We start from the raw sequence: 18,080 nt of genomic DNA on the forward strand, positions 1-18,080 counted from the left end.
CGTCTGACTAGCTGAAATCACCACCAAGCCTCGAATTCGAAAGTCAAACTTGTAAATTTTGGCTTGGGCTAAATACCAAAGGAGCGAAGTTGTAAAGAAAACTCACATGCGAACAGTATTGCACGTCCAAATGATGTGAATAATTTTGTGCAAACGAGGCTTGGTGGTAAAATTAGCTAGTCAGACGTCATCATGCATAAGGCCCATTGTCCATAACCACTGTTACTTGACTCAGCACCCGCGTATTTTCTTACTAAGCGTCGGCTGTATTTGCTTTGTGTTGTGATTGATTTATTTTATTGCCTGCTTCCACTGCAATTGGTCGAAGTAATTACACTTTGTTAATCTCAGCCAATCACAGTCAAGAGCAAATTAAACCAATCATGACTTGCTCGCGCGTATTTTCTGTCGATTTTAACTCGTGCAGTAGCCCTACTGATGTTTCGCTAATGCGCTTAACACGATGATTGCTGCTTCTGTAACAGAAGATAGTCATCTCTTCAAAATTTTAGGGATAAAAGCTTTGTTTTTGTGTTTGTCTGGTTTTTAAAATCTGACAGCTTACCACTTTAAGGTTGAGTAAAGTGAACATGGGATCGAGGCTACCCCACTCTTACAAACTCTCTTGAAAATGTCACATACCAAAGATCTTACTTAAGCCTATAGCTAATCTTATCCTGGTGTATATAGCACCTTAAGAGGAAACGAAACTGTCAGTCGAAAGCAATAACCTTTTTAATTATCCACTCAATGTGAAACCGGAAACATGTGGTGTCGTAAAATAATCAGAGTTTCCTTAGCCTTCAAAGGTAAGGAGACACTTACAAACTGTCCTTAAATTACATCCTCTGTGCGAAGAAAATGCGGCCGGAAACGCCCGCAACAAAGATGAAGTTCTCAGTGGCTGTCTACAGGTATAATATGTTAAAAAGTCACATTGATGAGAGCCGAGAACAGAAGCATATATAAGTACCATGCTCAGCGCGTTTTATTTGAATGGTCACTCTTCAGGAGTTCATCCACAGGATCAAAAGTTAGAACAGAGCAAAAAAAACGCAATTCTCGATAACTTTCATTTGAATGGTCACAATTTCAGGATTTCGCCCACCGGCTATGAAATGAAAACCACACATGTACAGCATAATCAACAGCACCACAGGAAAATCCGCTGGAGTAGCTTATATTTGAATGGTCATGCTTTTCGGATCTCACCCACAAAGTAAAAAATTAGAAACACCTTGCACCCTATCTATATGCACTCTGAACAACAGAAGAGGACATCTCAGTGATATTTGATTTAAATAGCCATTTTCAAAAACCCCGGACCGGATTTCTCCAAAAACTTCGACAAAAGTTGGAGTCACCTCTCATCCAGCTACAGTGAGGACACTGTTGAAAAAACTCGACAGCAAAAAAAGCTGATCAATAGGTTTTTTTGAAATGATTACACTTTGGAATTTAATTTCACTTGTACACCGCAAACGTAAATTCAAATGCAATGTGAGTCCTGTATACAAAAAAATTCCCTTGTTTTCGGGATTTTCATAAAGCTATTAAATACTCTGGAAAAGATGCTTACAATATGCACAAAAGATTTTCTCTTTTAACTAGTGTACAGATTGAAATGTCGTATATTTTTGCGACTTGTGCAATAATTTACGTAGAGTCGTCCATAACAAGACTGATGAATTATCTGATTTCCAAATGTACACATGCAGGAAAAAGCAGTGTAAAAAGTGTGACAGTTTGTAGATGACCTATGAGCAAAAAGCCAATTTTAAAGAAATTAACGTGTTATCATTACTATTTTACTTATATCGTGTAATCGTTTTTGCACGTTAATCGCACAATAGCAAGTGTCTTTGGTTAATATTTACTTTCTGCGTCGAACTCTGATGTGATAGCTAGAATTAGTAAGCCGCACAAAATGCTAACGACATCAAGTAATCTGTTTCCAGCATCGGTGACAACTATTTCAATCTGTAAATATACAAAGACCTTTATGCTTTAAACTTTAAACACCCTTCATAAATACGGGATTTTGTTTACAGGTGATGTGTGATCATAACTGATCATACTTAGTACATCGATATGTATATAATTATTATACACATAATACTTACACTATGGTCGAATTAAATTCCATATGCTGTGCAACAGAGCAGTTTGTGATCGCTTGGGCTGATGCAAATATGGCTAAAATCGGCAGAAGCGTGAATGCGAGCAACATCTCATTCGTATCCGCTAGATTCCCGTGGGCGAGGAGAAATGTCGAAGCACCTGAGAAAACACACAGATGTGATCGTTAAGAACATCAAACTGTAAATTCATAAACATGTACTTTTGAGATGTATGTTTACTTATGGTTCAAATAGCGCGTCAATCAACTGCATGATTTGATAGTCAAGAGGCCAAATTATAGCCTCAAGAGATGAATATCTTGCCACACTGATCGTTCTATTTTTATAGGCATTAGTTAACGTATTCAATCTTGTTCTATTGAGATTGCGAAGGAGCTTTCATAAGAGCTCTCTGAAAAACAAAAGGCAATTCATTAGCATGTATAAAGCCTCTGTTAATCCTTGCACGCTTTACAATATTAAAACAAATTCTAACTTATCTTTTGGATTGTTTCCGAATCCTGGGCTACAACGATTGTCATGACAAATTAAACTCCTGCTAATTGATTTTGCTAGGAAATTACTTTCTTTGTGGGATATTTTCGAATCACTGTGGCTACGAAAATCATTGTCGGTACTTTACTGTAAAATGCAAATTAAAGGACAAAAAACAAAAAGGGGACGACAATCGAATCAATATTGGGTATTTTTCAATCAAATACTGCCTACACTTGAGCCTTGGTCTTCTCCGGTATTTAGATGTTTGTAAAGGAAGTAACTTCCTGTTCGAAAATTAAAACTCGACGAGATTTAAGAACGTAAATGCAGCCCCGTTGCTGGAATTTCAAAACACAATTACAGTACTCAGACAAAGCCTTGCCTTATCACATACTTCTAAAAATAAACAAGAATACCATCAGTCGCGCAAACTCGTTTATTTACCCTTACGACTTACAGCGGAGTTGGATCGGTCTGAACTAATTCTACTCTGTTGTTAAAGAAGGTAAGTGTGAACAGCCACGGTTAAACCGACTTTTCAGGAGTTTAAGAAGCTGATGCTCTCTTCTTTCCAAAGAGGTCGAAATCGCAAACCAAAACTGTGAAGTACGAGTTTCTCTAAGTTTTTCTCGGGAGAAATCATGTTATTCTTTCGTTGAGCAAACCCCAGTCTGCGCGCATCAGTAAAGAACAGTTTACTTTCCAAAAATTAACCCTAGTCTCAGACACTGCCTGAATATGTGAACACCTGGTTGACTTGGAGAGTTGGTCAAGCTATTCAGCTACAAAGCGAGGGGAATTATGATCTTAACATTCGACTGTGCAAGTCTAATCATCATGCATATTTGATGACGTTCGCCTAGCTTTTTTGCTCAAACATTCACGCAACCATAGTATTTCATGAACAACTGAATTGCTGTGGGGCTAATAATTTTAAGGTGACACTTCAGGTGCGATCTGAAAGGCCAGCAAGAAGTTGTCAGCAATATGTATCTGACCAGCGCACAACACTAGACAATATTATTTCCGATCACTCCACTGAAAACAACACGAAGAACAAAGCCAAGCGAAACAAGAAAAAAAAAATAATAATAATTTTAGATGCACCGTACAAATGAAGATAAGAAAATGCAATGCAATGACTAAAAAAAAGAACAAAAAAAAAAAAAAAAAGCGAGAAAAAGCGGGAAGTTAAAACACAAATGACGTCACTCCCTCTCCCTCTTCCTCTCCCCCTCCCCCTCTTAATCTCTCTCTTGATTACCGAATGGAGCACGTACAAAAGATAGACTGCTTCACTCCATCCTAATGATAAAATATTAGCTTTAAATTTGAATCGATAACATTGAACAAACGGAAGGCAGCTGCTTATCTATGTTTATGTAGAAAACAATTAAGCCGTAATTACTCGCATGGCATGTTACGAGCGACAAGTTGGATGAAGCTTGATTCGAGTAATGAGGTCAACTTATCACTTTTGTAAATACTCCTTTCTTCGAAGCAGTTTTATATTCTTTTCTCAGTGATTTTTTGCGTAAGGTACAAAGTGTCTGGTAAAAGTTTGTATAGGTTTAATGTTTTTAGCTTCGAAAAATAGAACACCAAAAGTAGATAGCCTTATGGACAAAAAAGTGACTTGCTATCGAATTCACCTGTCTGCTAAGGTCATACATTTGTTAACTATATTTTTACTACCCCTATTTAATTTATTTACTATTTTTCTACTAATTAAAAATTATGGATTGTAAGGTACAAAACTAAGACTAATATTAAGAACAAGAATTCTTTTAGTCCACTGAAATCGAATAACATTCAAATAACATTCAGAGTTCAAGAACGACATAAAGGCTTGCAGCGATATTTTGGAAATCGTGATAGTTTTTTTTTTTTATTAGACGGCGTTGGACCTGCTTATACCAAGATCCTTGAACAGTGATAGGGCGCTATTTGCCGTGATAAATACCCGGCTGAGCAATTGCAAAACACGCTATTCAATTCTCCGGTCTTGACATGAAATAAAACACAAACAGCGGTGATGAACATGGCTGTTTGTGTTTTGCTTGTACTCAAGGCCAAGGTGGCTTAAGAGCAAGAATATGGTACATTTTGTGACCAGTCTTGACATATTTTATGTTCCTAGGACATCACTCCATTTCATAAACTAGTCCGACATGCATCGTTGATTAAAATAAGAGACGAAGCCCTCTGACAGACATCGTGGTTGACGTGACTAGAGGTCGCAATGAGTCCTGGAAACCGAAAAGCGACCTACAGATTCGATGGCTACGCCAACAAAAGCAACGATTTATTGCTTGTCTTTGACGAAAAAGCATATAACCTTGAAAAAAACTAAAAATAAGACAAACTTCCTTTCTTAAGGGTGCATCTCCACGGCATGTTTTGAACAGGGAATGTTTACCCAAGCTTTGTTTGAGAAGGAAATATATATATGGCAGTCACAGCGAAGACTTAAAACATCGATCAGATTTTCGGTTGCAAAAAAAAAAACTGACAGGTATTCTAAAGAGGGAGCTTACACTATGCATAAGACGATCCAGTTAATTTCAAAAAATATTCTCCTTTTTCTAAAATGGGACAAGTCATTGATTAAACACACCGAAGATCGAATAAAATTGTGATTGTTTTGTTTGAAGTAAAACAAGGAAGATTAAGAATTCTGAGGTTTTTGAAAGTTGCATTATCCAGCGGTAGAATAATTTAGTTACCTGAAACAGCATTCTTTTCTTTCCTAGAGTCTGAAGGAAACAATGCATGCAGAAAGTTTTCGATGGCCACAACGCATTCATAAGTGACATTGCTCCCACACCACCTACCGCTGAATGTTCTGCCAAGAGACAATTTGTTAACCAGTTCAACTCCACTGCCAACTGCGATTGGTTCGTGTCTCGAGCGCACGGAAGGTGGCTGACATTGAGCAAATAACAGAGCAAATAAGCGACAGCTGAGCAATAGTTTTTCCATAAAGCAAAATAAGTAAAGTAATCTTTTTTTCATAAAGTCGAGCAAAAATTAGCTAGAATTGACAAGTACAAGCGGAGCCAGGATGCGACCTAATTTAGCATTATATTTTAAAAATTCATAGTTTTGCTTGTTCAAATTTTTCTTGGGATTGCCTCTTACACTAACATTGAATAAATCCGAGAAAACGAGCTATAACTGGACTCATGTCTAATCTTTTTTATTTTCACCTTTGAAGACTAGAAATAAAAGAGGAAAAATTGAATCGAATTACTATCCATGATAAACCTAGGTGACCCCTTTTAAAACTCAAGACAGTTCAGTTGTGATTATATGAAATAGTAAAGTCGTCATATCTTTGGAGGCTCGAAAGGGTTTTCAGCTGAGCGCGCGCGCGTAAGCCACAAACACAATTCAAAATGGTCACCAGAAATAAACAAATACCGCTAAATTCGCTCACCTTTCTTCTATTTCCTGTATATATATGGAATATAGACATCTCCTATTCACGAAACTACGAAAATTGTACACATACGGTTTAATGGTCACTTAAATCCGTTTGTGTTGGTCTGTAGCTCCACTCGCGCTTGCACTCGAAAGAGCGGGCGACGCATGCGTAAGTGCTGATCTTAATCTTAAAATCAAGAAATTTTTTTTTTGAAAAAACGGACGGTGAAATCTTCCCATTCAGCATTACCAGATAATGTTAGAAATAATCTCTAAAATATTTAAAATTCAACAAAATCTGTAGGTCAGTTTTTCAGAAAATTTTTTTTTTTTAATGTCTCAATTTTTTTTTTCACCCACATAATTTTTTTTTTTTAGTTTGAAAGACAAACGATTCAAATTAATCTAAGCTAACATGCAAAAAATGAAAAAAAATTCGCCGTCCGGAAGCAGAGATATAAACGAGTAAAGTTGCAAAATCAGGAAAAAAATTAAGGGGTTTTTTTAAAATTAAGGCTCAAAGAAATGCATTATATCGTTTCCATGGCGATGTTATTTTGGAGGAAAATGTAATGTGAGAAATCTATGATGGGTACTTAATACCCTGGCCAAATTTCGTCTTGATATGATTACCCTAACTGTGTCTAAGGACAGAATATGTTTATTTGTTGAAAACAAGAGAAACTATTTCGAGCCTCCTTAATGTAAAACAAAGTAGTCGTTTTCCAGCAAAGCTCCGGCGAAGCCTTTTGAATGGTTCAACAGCGGTCGTAATATTTCGAATAAACTTTCGACAGTCTGGCGATGTGCTGTAACACCACAAGAAACGTTCTTTTTAACTGTCCCGTTCTTGTCTGCACGGCCTTCGAGAAAATCCAGAAATCCGAAAGAGGGCTAATTGGACTTACGAAAAAATACGACACGAAAATCTTTACACGGTACAGTGCTTAAATTCAGCTCAAAGGTTTTCTGCGGTTTCCAAGAGATTATGGAATTCAAGATAGCGGCTTTAAGAAGGCAGCTCTGTCATTTGAACGTTACGATACCACCAACTTGAAATACAAATACATTAGAATATTTCGAGGGACACTGGTTGGTAAAAATAACAAAGACGAAATCTCCCCCTCCCGTTTCCCCTCATAACATTAGAACATCTTCAGAAATCGGCTGCCATAATCAGCTTTTTTTCCTTTATAACGCAAAAAACCGAACAATTTAAAGAAGGCGAAGTCTTTCACTTTCACGGACTCCTCGTGATAATTAGGAATCTTTAGAGTTTGGCTACTTTAAGGTTCAACATTTATTCAAACGGTTTCTATCCTAAGAACAGAATAACAATTGAGTAGCAAAGAAATTTTCTAAGATTTCCGTTTCACCAAAAGACTGATTCAAGAGAAACTGTAGAGCCACTTTTACCTTCCTCACCTAATTATCATGAAAATGGCAAACAAACATTATAATAAATTGCATGCTTCAGGGTCAGATAAATGACATCTGCGAGAAAAAAACCTTTGATCACATAGACTATAATGATCGAATAGACCGAATGCAAAAATTAATGGCGACTAATAAATTACCATAATATCTTTTTTTGCTAAGTAGCTCGTTTTATTTACCTTTTCACATTACGGAGATAAAAGCAAAAATTTGTTGGTTGTCATTTCTGGATTCGGTCCCGTAGAGAGAAGAACAAGGTTGTACCGATTTAAGCAACGTTCAAGAGAGCATAGCTCACAGAAAACAAGCAAAAAATTACTGGGTAGTTACATACTCAAATAACAAGACCCTTGGTCCTATAAAGCTCTGCAAATTTTCTAATTTTTAATTTCCGTATCAGCTTAACATCAACACCTGAATCAATAAAATTTCCGAAAAAGAAATGTTCTTACTGCCTTGATATTTGCTTTCCTTGCAGGTTAATTTGAAGCTTTTTTCATTCGTGGTTTCCACATCGGTTGTTTCAATTAATTATCGATCGTCTGCAACAAATGACCGCTAAAAAATTGCAGAAGTTACCAGCAAAAATCGTTCATTTCAAATGTTTCTTTTTCATCAAGTTCACAGAAAAGAAAGGTTTTCTTTATAACCGGCGCTAGGACGCTTCCACATTGTAAGAATACTGAATGAACATCTTTTGTTCAGAAAATAAAAACCTCGTAAGAACATATTGATCGCATTGCTTGTGCTGGAACAGGTGAAACAATTTTGACTTAAACACAAGAGAGCAATAATGTTAGATACCTTGGAATTTAAGTTCGTTTGGTGATCAGAAGAAAATGGCTCAGTGGTTCCCGTCTTCAGTAAATTGTGCTTGAAGGCCAGAGATATTGCTTCGCCGTATTCAAAGTTCAGAATAAAGTTCAGAATAAACACAAAATCTGCATGAATTAGTTTCGTGAGTTGAAATATGCATGCGTTTGTAAACAAAATGCGGTGCTGCTTTAATTAACCATTTTATACCTTCAGGGAATCATCACCTAACTGCGGTAACCTCGACAAAAAGAATGAATATTCATCCTTCAGCTATAAGAGGATTTTCGAAAAAAAATGGCTCAAACGAACCCTTTGCCTTTTTTCTGAATTCAAAGAGAAGGGGTTTCTAATTTCTGAAATCGATCAGTTTTATACCAGCTCCGACATTTGTCGCATTAGGCTTTTAAACACCTGTCTAAAAGCAGATATGGTTTGAAAGAGAATTGTTAATTTCACTACATAAACAGACAATACCAACAAAAAGGTTTCTAAATTTATAGAATGAATCCGATTATTTCGTGAAAGACTTGAAAGCGGTTGTCCACGTTAAAATTTGGGGAAGATTATCGTTGTTGAATCTCTTCGATAAACAGTCACAATCACCAATACTGAAGTCGGAACAAAACACAACCATCTAGCTTTCATGCACGGGAGATAATCTGTCTGCTATTTATTTAAAAAGAAATATATACATAAAATGAGAACTTCAGAGTGTAATTACCTTGCTAACGCTCTATTTAGATTAGTTTGTATTAATAACAGATGCATGTCCACCAAGACGTTATACTTTTGAATATATATTCACTGTCACTGATTTTTCAACTGTAGTAACTGGAGTCCCCTCAGAAAATAAGAAGTGCAGAAAATCTGGAAATAACAATTCAACATCTGAGGAGAACGCGGCAAATTGGTTGCATTTCATGAATCGACAAACCAAGTTCAAAATGACAGCCTCAGTGAATTTGTGAAAACAGTATAAACAACGGTTTCTCGTCTAAAACTGTTGAGTTAAAAATTCACAAAAGAAACTCACTTAACTGGATTAATTCGTAAGCCGGAAATGTTTAAAGGCGGGACATTCATTTTTGGCCTTTTCGCATTAACGGCGTTTCCAGCCAGTGCAGACATGAATACATTTTTCATCTGTTTTAGGTTAAACGAAGTGCCGCGTTTTTGTGAATTCTGTTTGCGCGGGTTTTAACTTACTTGTGAGAGATGCGCGTAACTTACAAATCAAAAAGTATGCCCGAACCCGTGTTTCTAATTCCTTCAACAGTTCTCAAGTATGAAGTCACGTTACGCGCGAGACCGCCATCTTGGATCCGACATCTTGTTTTTCAATCGCTCCAAAACAACTGAAAGAATAAACTCTCACAAACGTACCTTTCACTTGTTAGCCAGTCAAACAGCTGAATATATCTAAATTGGTGTGTATGATAATTTCTTAAAATGACCTCAATTTTTCTTTCCACTATATGAAAATTAATAGTTGCATGACATATTCCACTCAGTTCGGTTTCTTTAAAAAAAAGTAGTTTAATTAATCATGATTTAATAATCGGCGTAGGGTATTGCTAAACGTTAAATACCATTGAACACTCACCTGAGGTAAGACAGCTAATTCACTACCATAAAAATAACTTTCGATCCTACAACATACTGATGAAAAGGAGCTATCTAAAGAAAGAATTACTGTTTTTTTTTACCTTCAGTTTCCAATTAGTTGACTTTCATAACAAGAATGACTCGGTAGTTCGTATATAACACGACTGAAGTTAAGTTTTTGTTCACATTTTAACTTGGTTGACCGTGAATCAGACAATCTTCTTAAGATTAATTTTAAATGAGTGCAACTGGTTTGCATTTATTCAAGACCCAAAGTTTCGAAACTCTTCCTTAAAAACACTTTCCGCGGTATGTTATTCAGTCCTCGTCATAATTTCAATTACTCACGTCAGTCATACAGGTATTAAAAACGAAGTGTATTATTAGCTCAGGTGTGATCTTGACATAACACCAAATTCATATGACAGCCCAACAAAGAAATCCATAGTACTTTTTGGAGAATAAACGTTTCAATTTCTCGACCAGGTTGCTAACTATAATGCATGCCGATTAAATTTGAGACTGTGGCAAGACTCCGTGATAAAATGTTATTTTGAATATATATTGCCACTATTTTGACCTTTTTGCAGTAGGATGCTTGGAAAAAGGTAAGCCTCTTGAACTTATGCTGAGTACACTAGAACTGTTGCTGCAATCATGAAATGTGAGAATATGCGGCAGCAGTTCAATGTTCCATGTGGCTTCAATTGATACCTGTGTGCTGCATGAATCAGTTGCACAACCAGCAACCACAAAAAAGGAAAAATTGACAAAAAAAAAAAAAAAACGATAAGGGGAGGAATATACCAAAGGGTTCCGACAAACCATAACAATACGTTTCAGGAATTCTTTCCCACATGTCATGCTGTTAGTTCTTAAATTATCTCTAACCAGTAGAATTTAAAGCAGTGAAAAAATATTTGCGTCGCATAGCATTGCCTGAAAGAAGCAATGTTTGACTTTTGTAGCATTAAAAAAAAAAATTCCCTCGGAGTACCTGTATCAACACTTGAGTTTCACTGCTCGCATGAAGGCGTTCAGTACCATTAAGAGGGCGGCGAAAACCTTATCTGTGCCCAACTGTACTGGCGGTTTTAGGATTTCTTGTTGGTGCAATTCGCGTACTTTCATTCAATGGCCAAAGAAAAATGGAAATTTTTCTCTTCAAATATAATAAATAAGCAATCCAAAGTCCTCGATCTAGCGTGATTCTTTCCGAATTTTGGTGAAATATATTTTATGATAATGATCAAAGAACAACTCCTACTCACTTCTTATTAAGATTAGCATATCAAAAACACATTTCAACAACTGCTTGCATTCTAAATTAGCCAATCGTTACGCCAGAAGCATTAGATATTTATCACTAAAACGTGTGCTTATTTAAACACACGTTATTTAAAACTAGTTCGGTTCGGATTCATTAGTGAATTTTTCAATATTTGTACACTTGTTTTCAGCTGGAGAAACAAAGAAACAGATCGAAGCGAAGCATTCCTCTTCAGTGAAATCGTATTGTCCTCAAGTTGTTCTCCCTCCAATTTGAATTTTTTTTACAAATGTCACAGCTGAAAGTAGGTTAATTTTGCAAATGAAACTGGAACTGAGTTTATGAAACTAAAACATCGACGTTCATGAAAAAACAAACGAACAAATGGAGGTGAAGCACTCCTGTTCAATGATGTCTTATTGTCCTCAAGTTGTTGTCCCTCCAATTTTAAAGAAGTCTTACAAATGTCACAGCTGAAGGTGTGTTAATTTTGGAAATGAAACTGGGACTGAGTTTTGACGTTCACGACCAGCTTTGTAACTGAAAATGGTTCACAAAAAGCTCTGTCAAAGATTAAGATGATTGGTTTAAAACAGGGAACAACATTAATTCAGGCCCTGTCCACACATATCCGGAACTTTTGAGAATCCGCAACTTTTTGTTGGAAAGTTTTGAATTCGCAAAGAATTGGAAGGCCTTATCCAGATATTTTCAAATTCGATGACGTTCCAAACTTAGATCCAGTCTTTACCGCGTAAATATTCAACATGGCCGCTGAACGAAAATGCTATGAGCGTGGACGGTCAAATTCGATTTGAATACTTAACGAGTGGAGGTGAAAGTTTTTAAATCCGCACATGAAAAGTTGGGCATTCAATATATTCGGATAAATGTGGACGGGGCCTCAGTTGTGAAGCATAAGGAACAAGAAGATCTAAAATTGCTAACCAAAAAGGGAGCATCTTCCTAAACGTTGCCAATGCTCCAAAATTTTGGCTAACAATTTGTTTGTCAACATGTTTAAGCGTTGAATAACGATTAGACAATATTTATGGTTGGACGAATGTTGGACGGAATTTGTTTCATTAAAAATTTCGAGCAAAATGAAGGTGCAAGCGAAAGATATTAGAACGTTGTGGGCATATCATTAACCAACGGGCATCAAGTACCTAAACCCAAATCCGCTCCGCATGCAGGCCAACATAAATGCAAATATGTGGGATGTATTTACCCATGTGTTCCGAGCATCGCTACCTAGCGCTGCCAAATGATGCCCAGCGATATCTCAGCAATGTTGCAGACCCACTGGGCTCGCAACATGAACCACGTTTTATTAGCCAGCAAACTGAAGGTCTTCACTCACTTCATCATGATCAGTAGTTTGATAGGTCTATAAAAAGAGTTATTACGTAACTGTGTATCGCTTGAGCAAATTTATAAACCGTTCAGTTGTTAATCGTCCACTACCCTGAAAGGAAATAAGAAATTTCCCGTCTCAAGCCTGCTGTGAATTCAATTCATTCAAGATAAACATTTTTGTTCCCTTTGTGAAGTTTAGTCGACCTAAAAACTTAGTTTCTTAGTTAAACATCAGAGCTGACCAATTTGGACTTACCTTGATGGAACGTGTAGGAAATTAAACGTTAATATCACCCCAAAACACCCCAAAATCCCGGTTTATGAAAGTTGCTTCTTCACACAATCCTGCCTTTCACAAATCAATGCCTTCCAATTTCGACAGTATCACCGAAATCAACCGCTCTTAAGCCATGGCTTGGATGCCGAGCTGAACTACATTTCCATTTATCGATTTCCCCTAAGATTCGCAGGTTGCAAACTAAGCTAAACTAGTGCTGTTGATCAGATACGACGTCCGATATGCCAATTTGTCGACCTAATCAACCGAGCAGTCTTAATATAGTGTATCGAAATACAACCATGTTCTAATAAAGGTAATTTACGTATACTCTATATAAGGAAATAGAAAGAGACACCAGTCGGGAAAATTGGATGATTTCTAAATTAGCATTCCAGCTAATTGATTATGAATTACTGCTTTTCGTTTTAACGCCGCTCTAGAAGATGCTAAGAGGAAAAAACACAGTCGTGGGAAACTGAAAACATTAATGGAGATGTCTGTCTTGAGACTTTCAATACTTTTTGTATTGGACTAATCAACTCCAGTAGCTTCCAGAATTTCAGTCATCAACGGACCTGACCCGGCCAGCCGAATCCTCGATGTAATTAATGATTAACTTCTATTTCATCAACGTGGCCACGTAATCTTACGTATTCATGGTTAAAGCGGAGCCGGCCTACTATCGTTCAGACAAAAATGTTTAGCAAACGAAACCTTCTCGAAAAAAAAATCGTCAGTTTGATGACACGGGCCAATTGTGTGATGCCAGATTTCTTTGCTTTGTTCAATAGAGATTATCGACTCGTTAATTAAACTGTCAAAGCAAAACAGTCGGCCCCGGATACATATCGTTTGTAAATTTTTTTTGGAAACTTGACTCGATCAACACGGCAAGAGCATGCTCTTGTATCGAAGGGAAGGGAGTTGTGGAGGGTCGCTTAAGATTTCAAAATTGCTTTTGCTGCAAGCTGGCAAAAAAGCCATGAGGATCCACAGAGTCCCTCCAATATCTACCGGAAAAAACAAACATAGAATAAGAACAGCGATCATTTGATCGGATCAAACGGCCACTATACTTGTTCCTGTTTCAGCTGTATGATTTCGACGGCAATATTTTCATTTGCAATATATTATTCACGATATTTCCGGTAGTGATACCACTTCTAGCCTCATGAATTGTTAATTATGGTTTTCTACATATCTACATAATATTTTGACATTTCGATATTGATATTGTTGATTTCTTTTTTCTGGAATAGCCTGCGTGCAGACGGCGAATTTGAACTTGAACGGTATAAGTACCTTGTTATAGGGTTGAAGTTCTAAACATTGCGGTTACTTGGCAAAAGTATTCATGAGGTTCTTAACACGGATAAGCCGATTTAGGGTGGCTTTAAGGGGTGTGTATTATTTATCTTCAACTAATTGAGACCTGACGCTGGATATTGTTATAAGCGAATATATTAAATATGACTAGCTCTTCTCTTATTTAATGATGAAATGGTATATGAACTGCGGATATGAAATCAAGTGAAGCTATGATCTTCGCAGTTGTGAACGCAATTTTTACAATTGCGTAGAGAAGCCTAAAAAATTCAGGACTTCAACGGGGTTTGAACCCGTGACCTCGCGATTCCGGTGCGACGCTCTAACCAACTGAGCAATGAAGCCACTGACGTTGGGGGCTGGTCATTTGTGGGTTCTAATGGTCCCGTGAGGAATGAATCAATGGTTCTAATGGTCCCGTGAGGAATGAATAGGGAGCTTAAGATCTACGACGGCGACGTCGACGAAAACGTCACCTCAAAATAGAACTTTGCTCTTGTAAAAGTCTTTCGCGATTATTCCATCTTGTTCACGTCATACAATGTGAGCGAAGTATCCTAAAAATAAATTGCATTGGTACGGACGGTTTCAGACTGAAAATAGAGAATAAAAGATTCTCTGTTGCATACTAACGTTGTCGTCAAAACCTAAAATTTAGTGATTGCACGTCGTCGTCACGCAGAGAACCGCAAAAATATGAGCTAAAATCCGTGCCGCACGTGCAGCACGATTATTTATGCTCTTTTAACCAATGATATCATTGTTTCCTGGCGTTTTCGACGACGTCGTCGTCGTAGATCTTAAGCTCCCGATTCCGGTGCGACGCTCTAACGTTGAAGTCCTGAATTTTTCAGGTTTCTCTACGCAATTGTAAAAATTGCGTTCATAACTGCGAAGATCATAGCTTCACTTGACTTCTCTTATTTATTGGCGGAACTTGAGTCAAAGGTGGGCAGAAATCGGTCTTTCCGCTTCTTGAATATTGAGCACTTCCGCTTAAATTGTCGAGCAATCTGAGGGTAACGCCTGGTTTCCATATGATCTGGAACGGTCTGCCACCATCGGAAGCTGTGTGCGTTGGTCTTATCGCAGACGATCGTAAAGACAGGAGGCAAATCTTTCCATTAAAATCTGAAGCGATCGCAGACAAGCGTACCACTAATCCTCTGCGAAGCGAGGAGAAAAAGGAGCACACTTACTTCAAGTCTGATTGGACGTTTTTCAAGGCGAACAATAGCGTGTCACCGATAGCACACAGATCATCTCAGACACACGTTTCCATTAAAAATTCTCTTAGTCGGAAGCGTCGGTAAGGTCGGGAAAGTAGAACTAGATTCAACTTTCCCGATGATTCAGACCGTGTGCCGGAGATCGCCTATTATAACATCTTCCACAAATGTGAGATCACATTTTTTTCGTTTTTCATTTTAATTTTCCAGCCTATTTAATCCTATTTAGGCTTAACTGTTAGAAGTTCTAAAGGGTTTGGCTTAAATTGACTGTGACATTATTCGCATACATACAAAAACAAAGTAAATGGATTAGCTAAGTTACTTATCGCAACTAAGCCGTTAAAAAAAAGTTCGTGGTAATTTAAAACTGAATAACCGACGAGACTAAAGTGCCGGAAAGAGATAGGCCAACGTGATGTTGTACGGTAGCCTCGCAGCACCTACAAGGTCTCACCTGATTGGAGACCACCCTTGAGGTTTAACAAAAGAACAAATAACAGAAACAATGGCCCGTTTGTTTTAGGCCTAGGGTAACAGAAACAATGGCCCTTTTGTTTTAGGCCTAGGGTCCATTGTTTCTGTTATTTGTTCTTTTGTTAAACCTCAAGGGTGGTCTCCAATCAGGTGAGACCTTGTAAGAGCTGCGAGGTGACCCATGTTGTAGCTGTTGGTTATGAGTAGGTTTGTGCCATTTGATGTGCAATGCTTCCTTTATTACTGGGTTGCCAAACCCAGTCGGAATCTGCGTTGCATTTCGTCGTTTTTTATTCTTTTCCCTGTCGGTTAAAGTCTTGCCTGTCACTCCCCTGCTTAGTGGTGTCTTTGTGCGTAGAGTTTTCTGTGCGTATTTTGTTAGGTTTGAGGGGGCTGGAGTATTGCGTAGATTTATCTGGTGCACACGGGAGGACATTTAATTATTAACCTGGAATGGCGTCGAAAGTCATCGTAACGCGAATGGCGTTTTAGTGCATCTTTAAACAAAATATACCCTTATGGAGCTCAAGAATGGAACGTCAATTGGATAAACAACTTAGGCGGTGAAAAATAAATATCTGGAATCTTTAAAGCGACGAGTAATGGTCTTCGACAACAATTTCATTTTTCGCCGTTGGATATCAAGTAGGCTTTGTTTCTAATATTTTACTAAATTGGTACGATATACAACACTGAAGTCAAATGGCAATTCTTTTATGGATTTAACTTAAACATTGAAGGAATCGAACGCCTTGAATGCATCACTGTATTTACTGAAGTCGCATCCGGCTAAGTTGTCTGGCAAGTTACATTCATTTTGTGACTCAATTCTGCAAAGGTAAAAAAAAATTGGAAATGTGACAGTGAAAAATTATTTCAATGAAAGCTTGTTGTCACTTTTGTGCTTTATTATTTTACTATCAAGGTTCTTCCGAGAAGGGTTTGATCTGAACTGTCAGAAATTTATTTAATTGCATATGCTTTGTGTCTCGTTTGAATGCACGCAATTGAAATAGGAAGGGTTTTTTGCCTCTCATAGCAAATATGTTGTTTGTTTCAATAATTTTTCGCTGGAAAAGATTTCTGTGAAATTTCTACCTTTTGTAAATTTATCATGTTGTGTAATTTTCGAGCACAACAAATTTGCATTTTTGTGGTAGTGGACTGTAGCAGCGCATAAGTCACAAAAATAAACAGGTCTGTTGGAAGCGTGCTTGAGTTTCAACAAAATGAGCCCCAAAATCGGCAAAAAATTGTAACGCTGATAAATAATAAAGTAGCTGCTATTCCCAAAACGATGGAATTACCTGGTGATAAATAACCTCGTCTTAGAGAGTAAATTTTTGACTTTGCAGAAACAATGGTCAACCTCAAGAGTTAAGCGATTGTGATCTTTGTGTTGAATTCGCACCTTTCTTGTCAAACTTTATAACACTTGAAAGAAAAAGAAAACTAACAAAAACAAAAACCGGTATCTTCCCATCATTTGACACAGATGCTTCACTGTTTCGCGAGTAAACACGCCGCGGTAACTTGATCACGGCGCCCACTGAATTCGATGTCACTTTCGATTTTGCGATTTACTCGGTGCAGCCAAAAGTACAATAACAATTTTGTCACTGATGGCAAAATATTTTATTCTCGATCGACCGTCCAGAAAACTTCCTTCTGCTCTTCCTAAAAACTGTGTATCAATATTTATTTGCTTTTGCATCAATATTTGTTTTGCATAAAGCAAGCTAACAAAATCTGTACCTTGCTTTGTCTGCATTTGTTAGCGTTAAAATAGAATTTTCGGGCCTATATGCTTCTGTTACGAAGTGGTATATTTTTTAGGTCGCCCATCCAGATACTAACTCCGCCGGATTGGGATTAACTTCAGTGAACTTTTGTTTACAAAGCTGTCAGATGCTCAGAGTGCATGCTTGAACTTGTAGCAAAAGGAAGTTGTGAGGGAACTTGAAAATGATCAACATGTCAGCCCAGAAGCCAATGTTTTTCGATTCCCTTTTATTTTTTTCAATCTTTCTGAGTTCAGTACTTTGCTAGTAACCACATGTCTTCTGAGGGGGCTAGTTATCTAAGACTTCTACCATGGCACTACAATATACAATACCGAAACAATATCGTGTACTGTTAGACCTACATATTACGCAAAGACAACTTGAATCTCCTGGAAGACAAAACGCACCTCACTTGACAATATGGAATAAAGCCCTCTGTTACTTCAGTACAAC

The 18,080-nt window shown here is 37.5% G+C and overlaps 1 protein-coding gene across 13 annotated transcripts in view; it reads right to left on the reverse strand.

Moving 5' to 3' along the window:
- Positions 1-13,076, reverse strand: part of LOC137985378 (follicle-stimulating hormone receptor-like) — a 27,826-nt gene extending 14,750 nt beyond the window's left edge. For 2 of the 13 annotated variants that reach the window (XM_068832975.1, XM_068832973.1), the window contains exons 1-2: positions 5,345-5,633; positions 2,124-2,280 (exon numbers count right to left, since the gene is read on the reverse strand). In XM_068832975.1, coding sequence (XP_068689076.1) covers positions 2,124-2,280; positions 5,345-5,633 — 446 coding nt within the window. Of the gene's footprint in view, positions 1-2,123; positions 2,281-5,344; positions 5,684-6,057; positions 6,163-8,285; positions 8,414-9,503; positions 9,627-10,003; positions 10,072-10,899; positions 11,122-12,403; positions 12,551-12,586; positions 12,641-12,787 lie in introns of those variants that run through there. The other 11 variants (XM_068832981.1, XM_068832983.1, XM_068832974.1 and 8 more) reach the window with 11 other exon arrangements.
- Positions 13,077-18,080: the final 5,004 nt, after the last annotated feature.

This window comes from Montipora foliosa, chromosome 14, assembly GCF_036669935.1.
Source record: "Montipora foliosa isolate CH-2021 chromosome 14, ASM3666993v2, whole genome shotgun sequence".
Taxonomy (NCBI): domain Eukaryota; kingdom Metazoa; phylum Cnidaria; class Anthozoa; order Scleractinia; family Acroporidae; genus Montipora; species Montipora foliosa.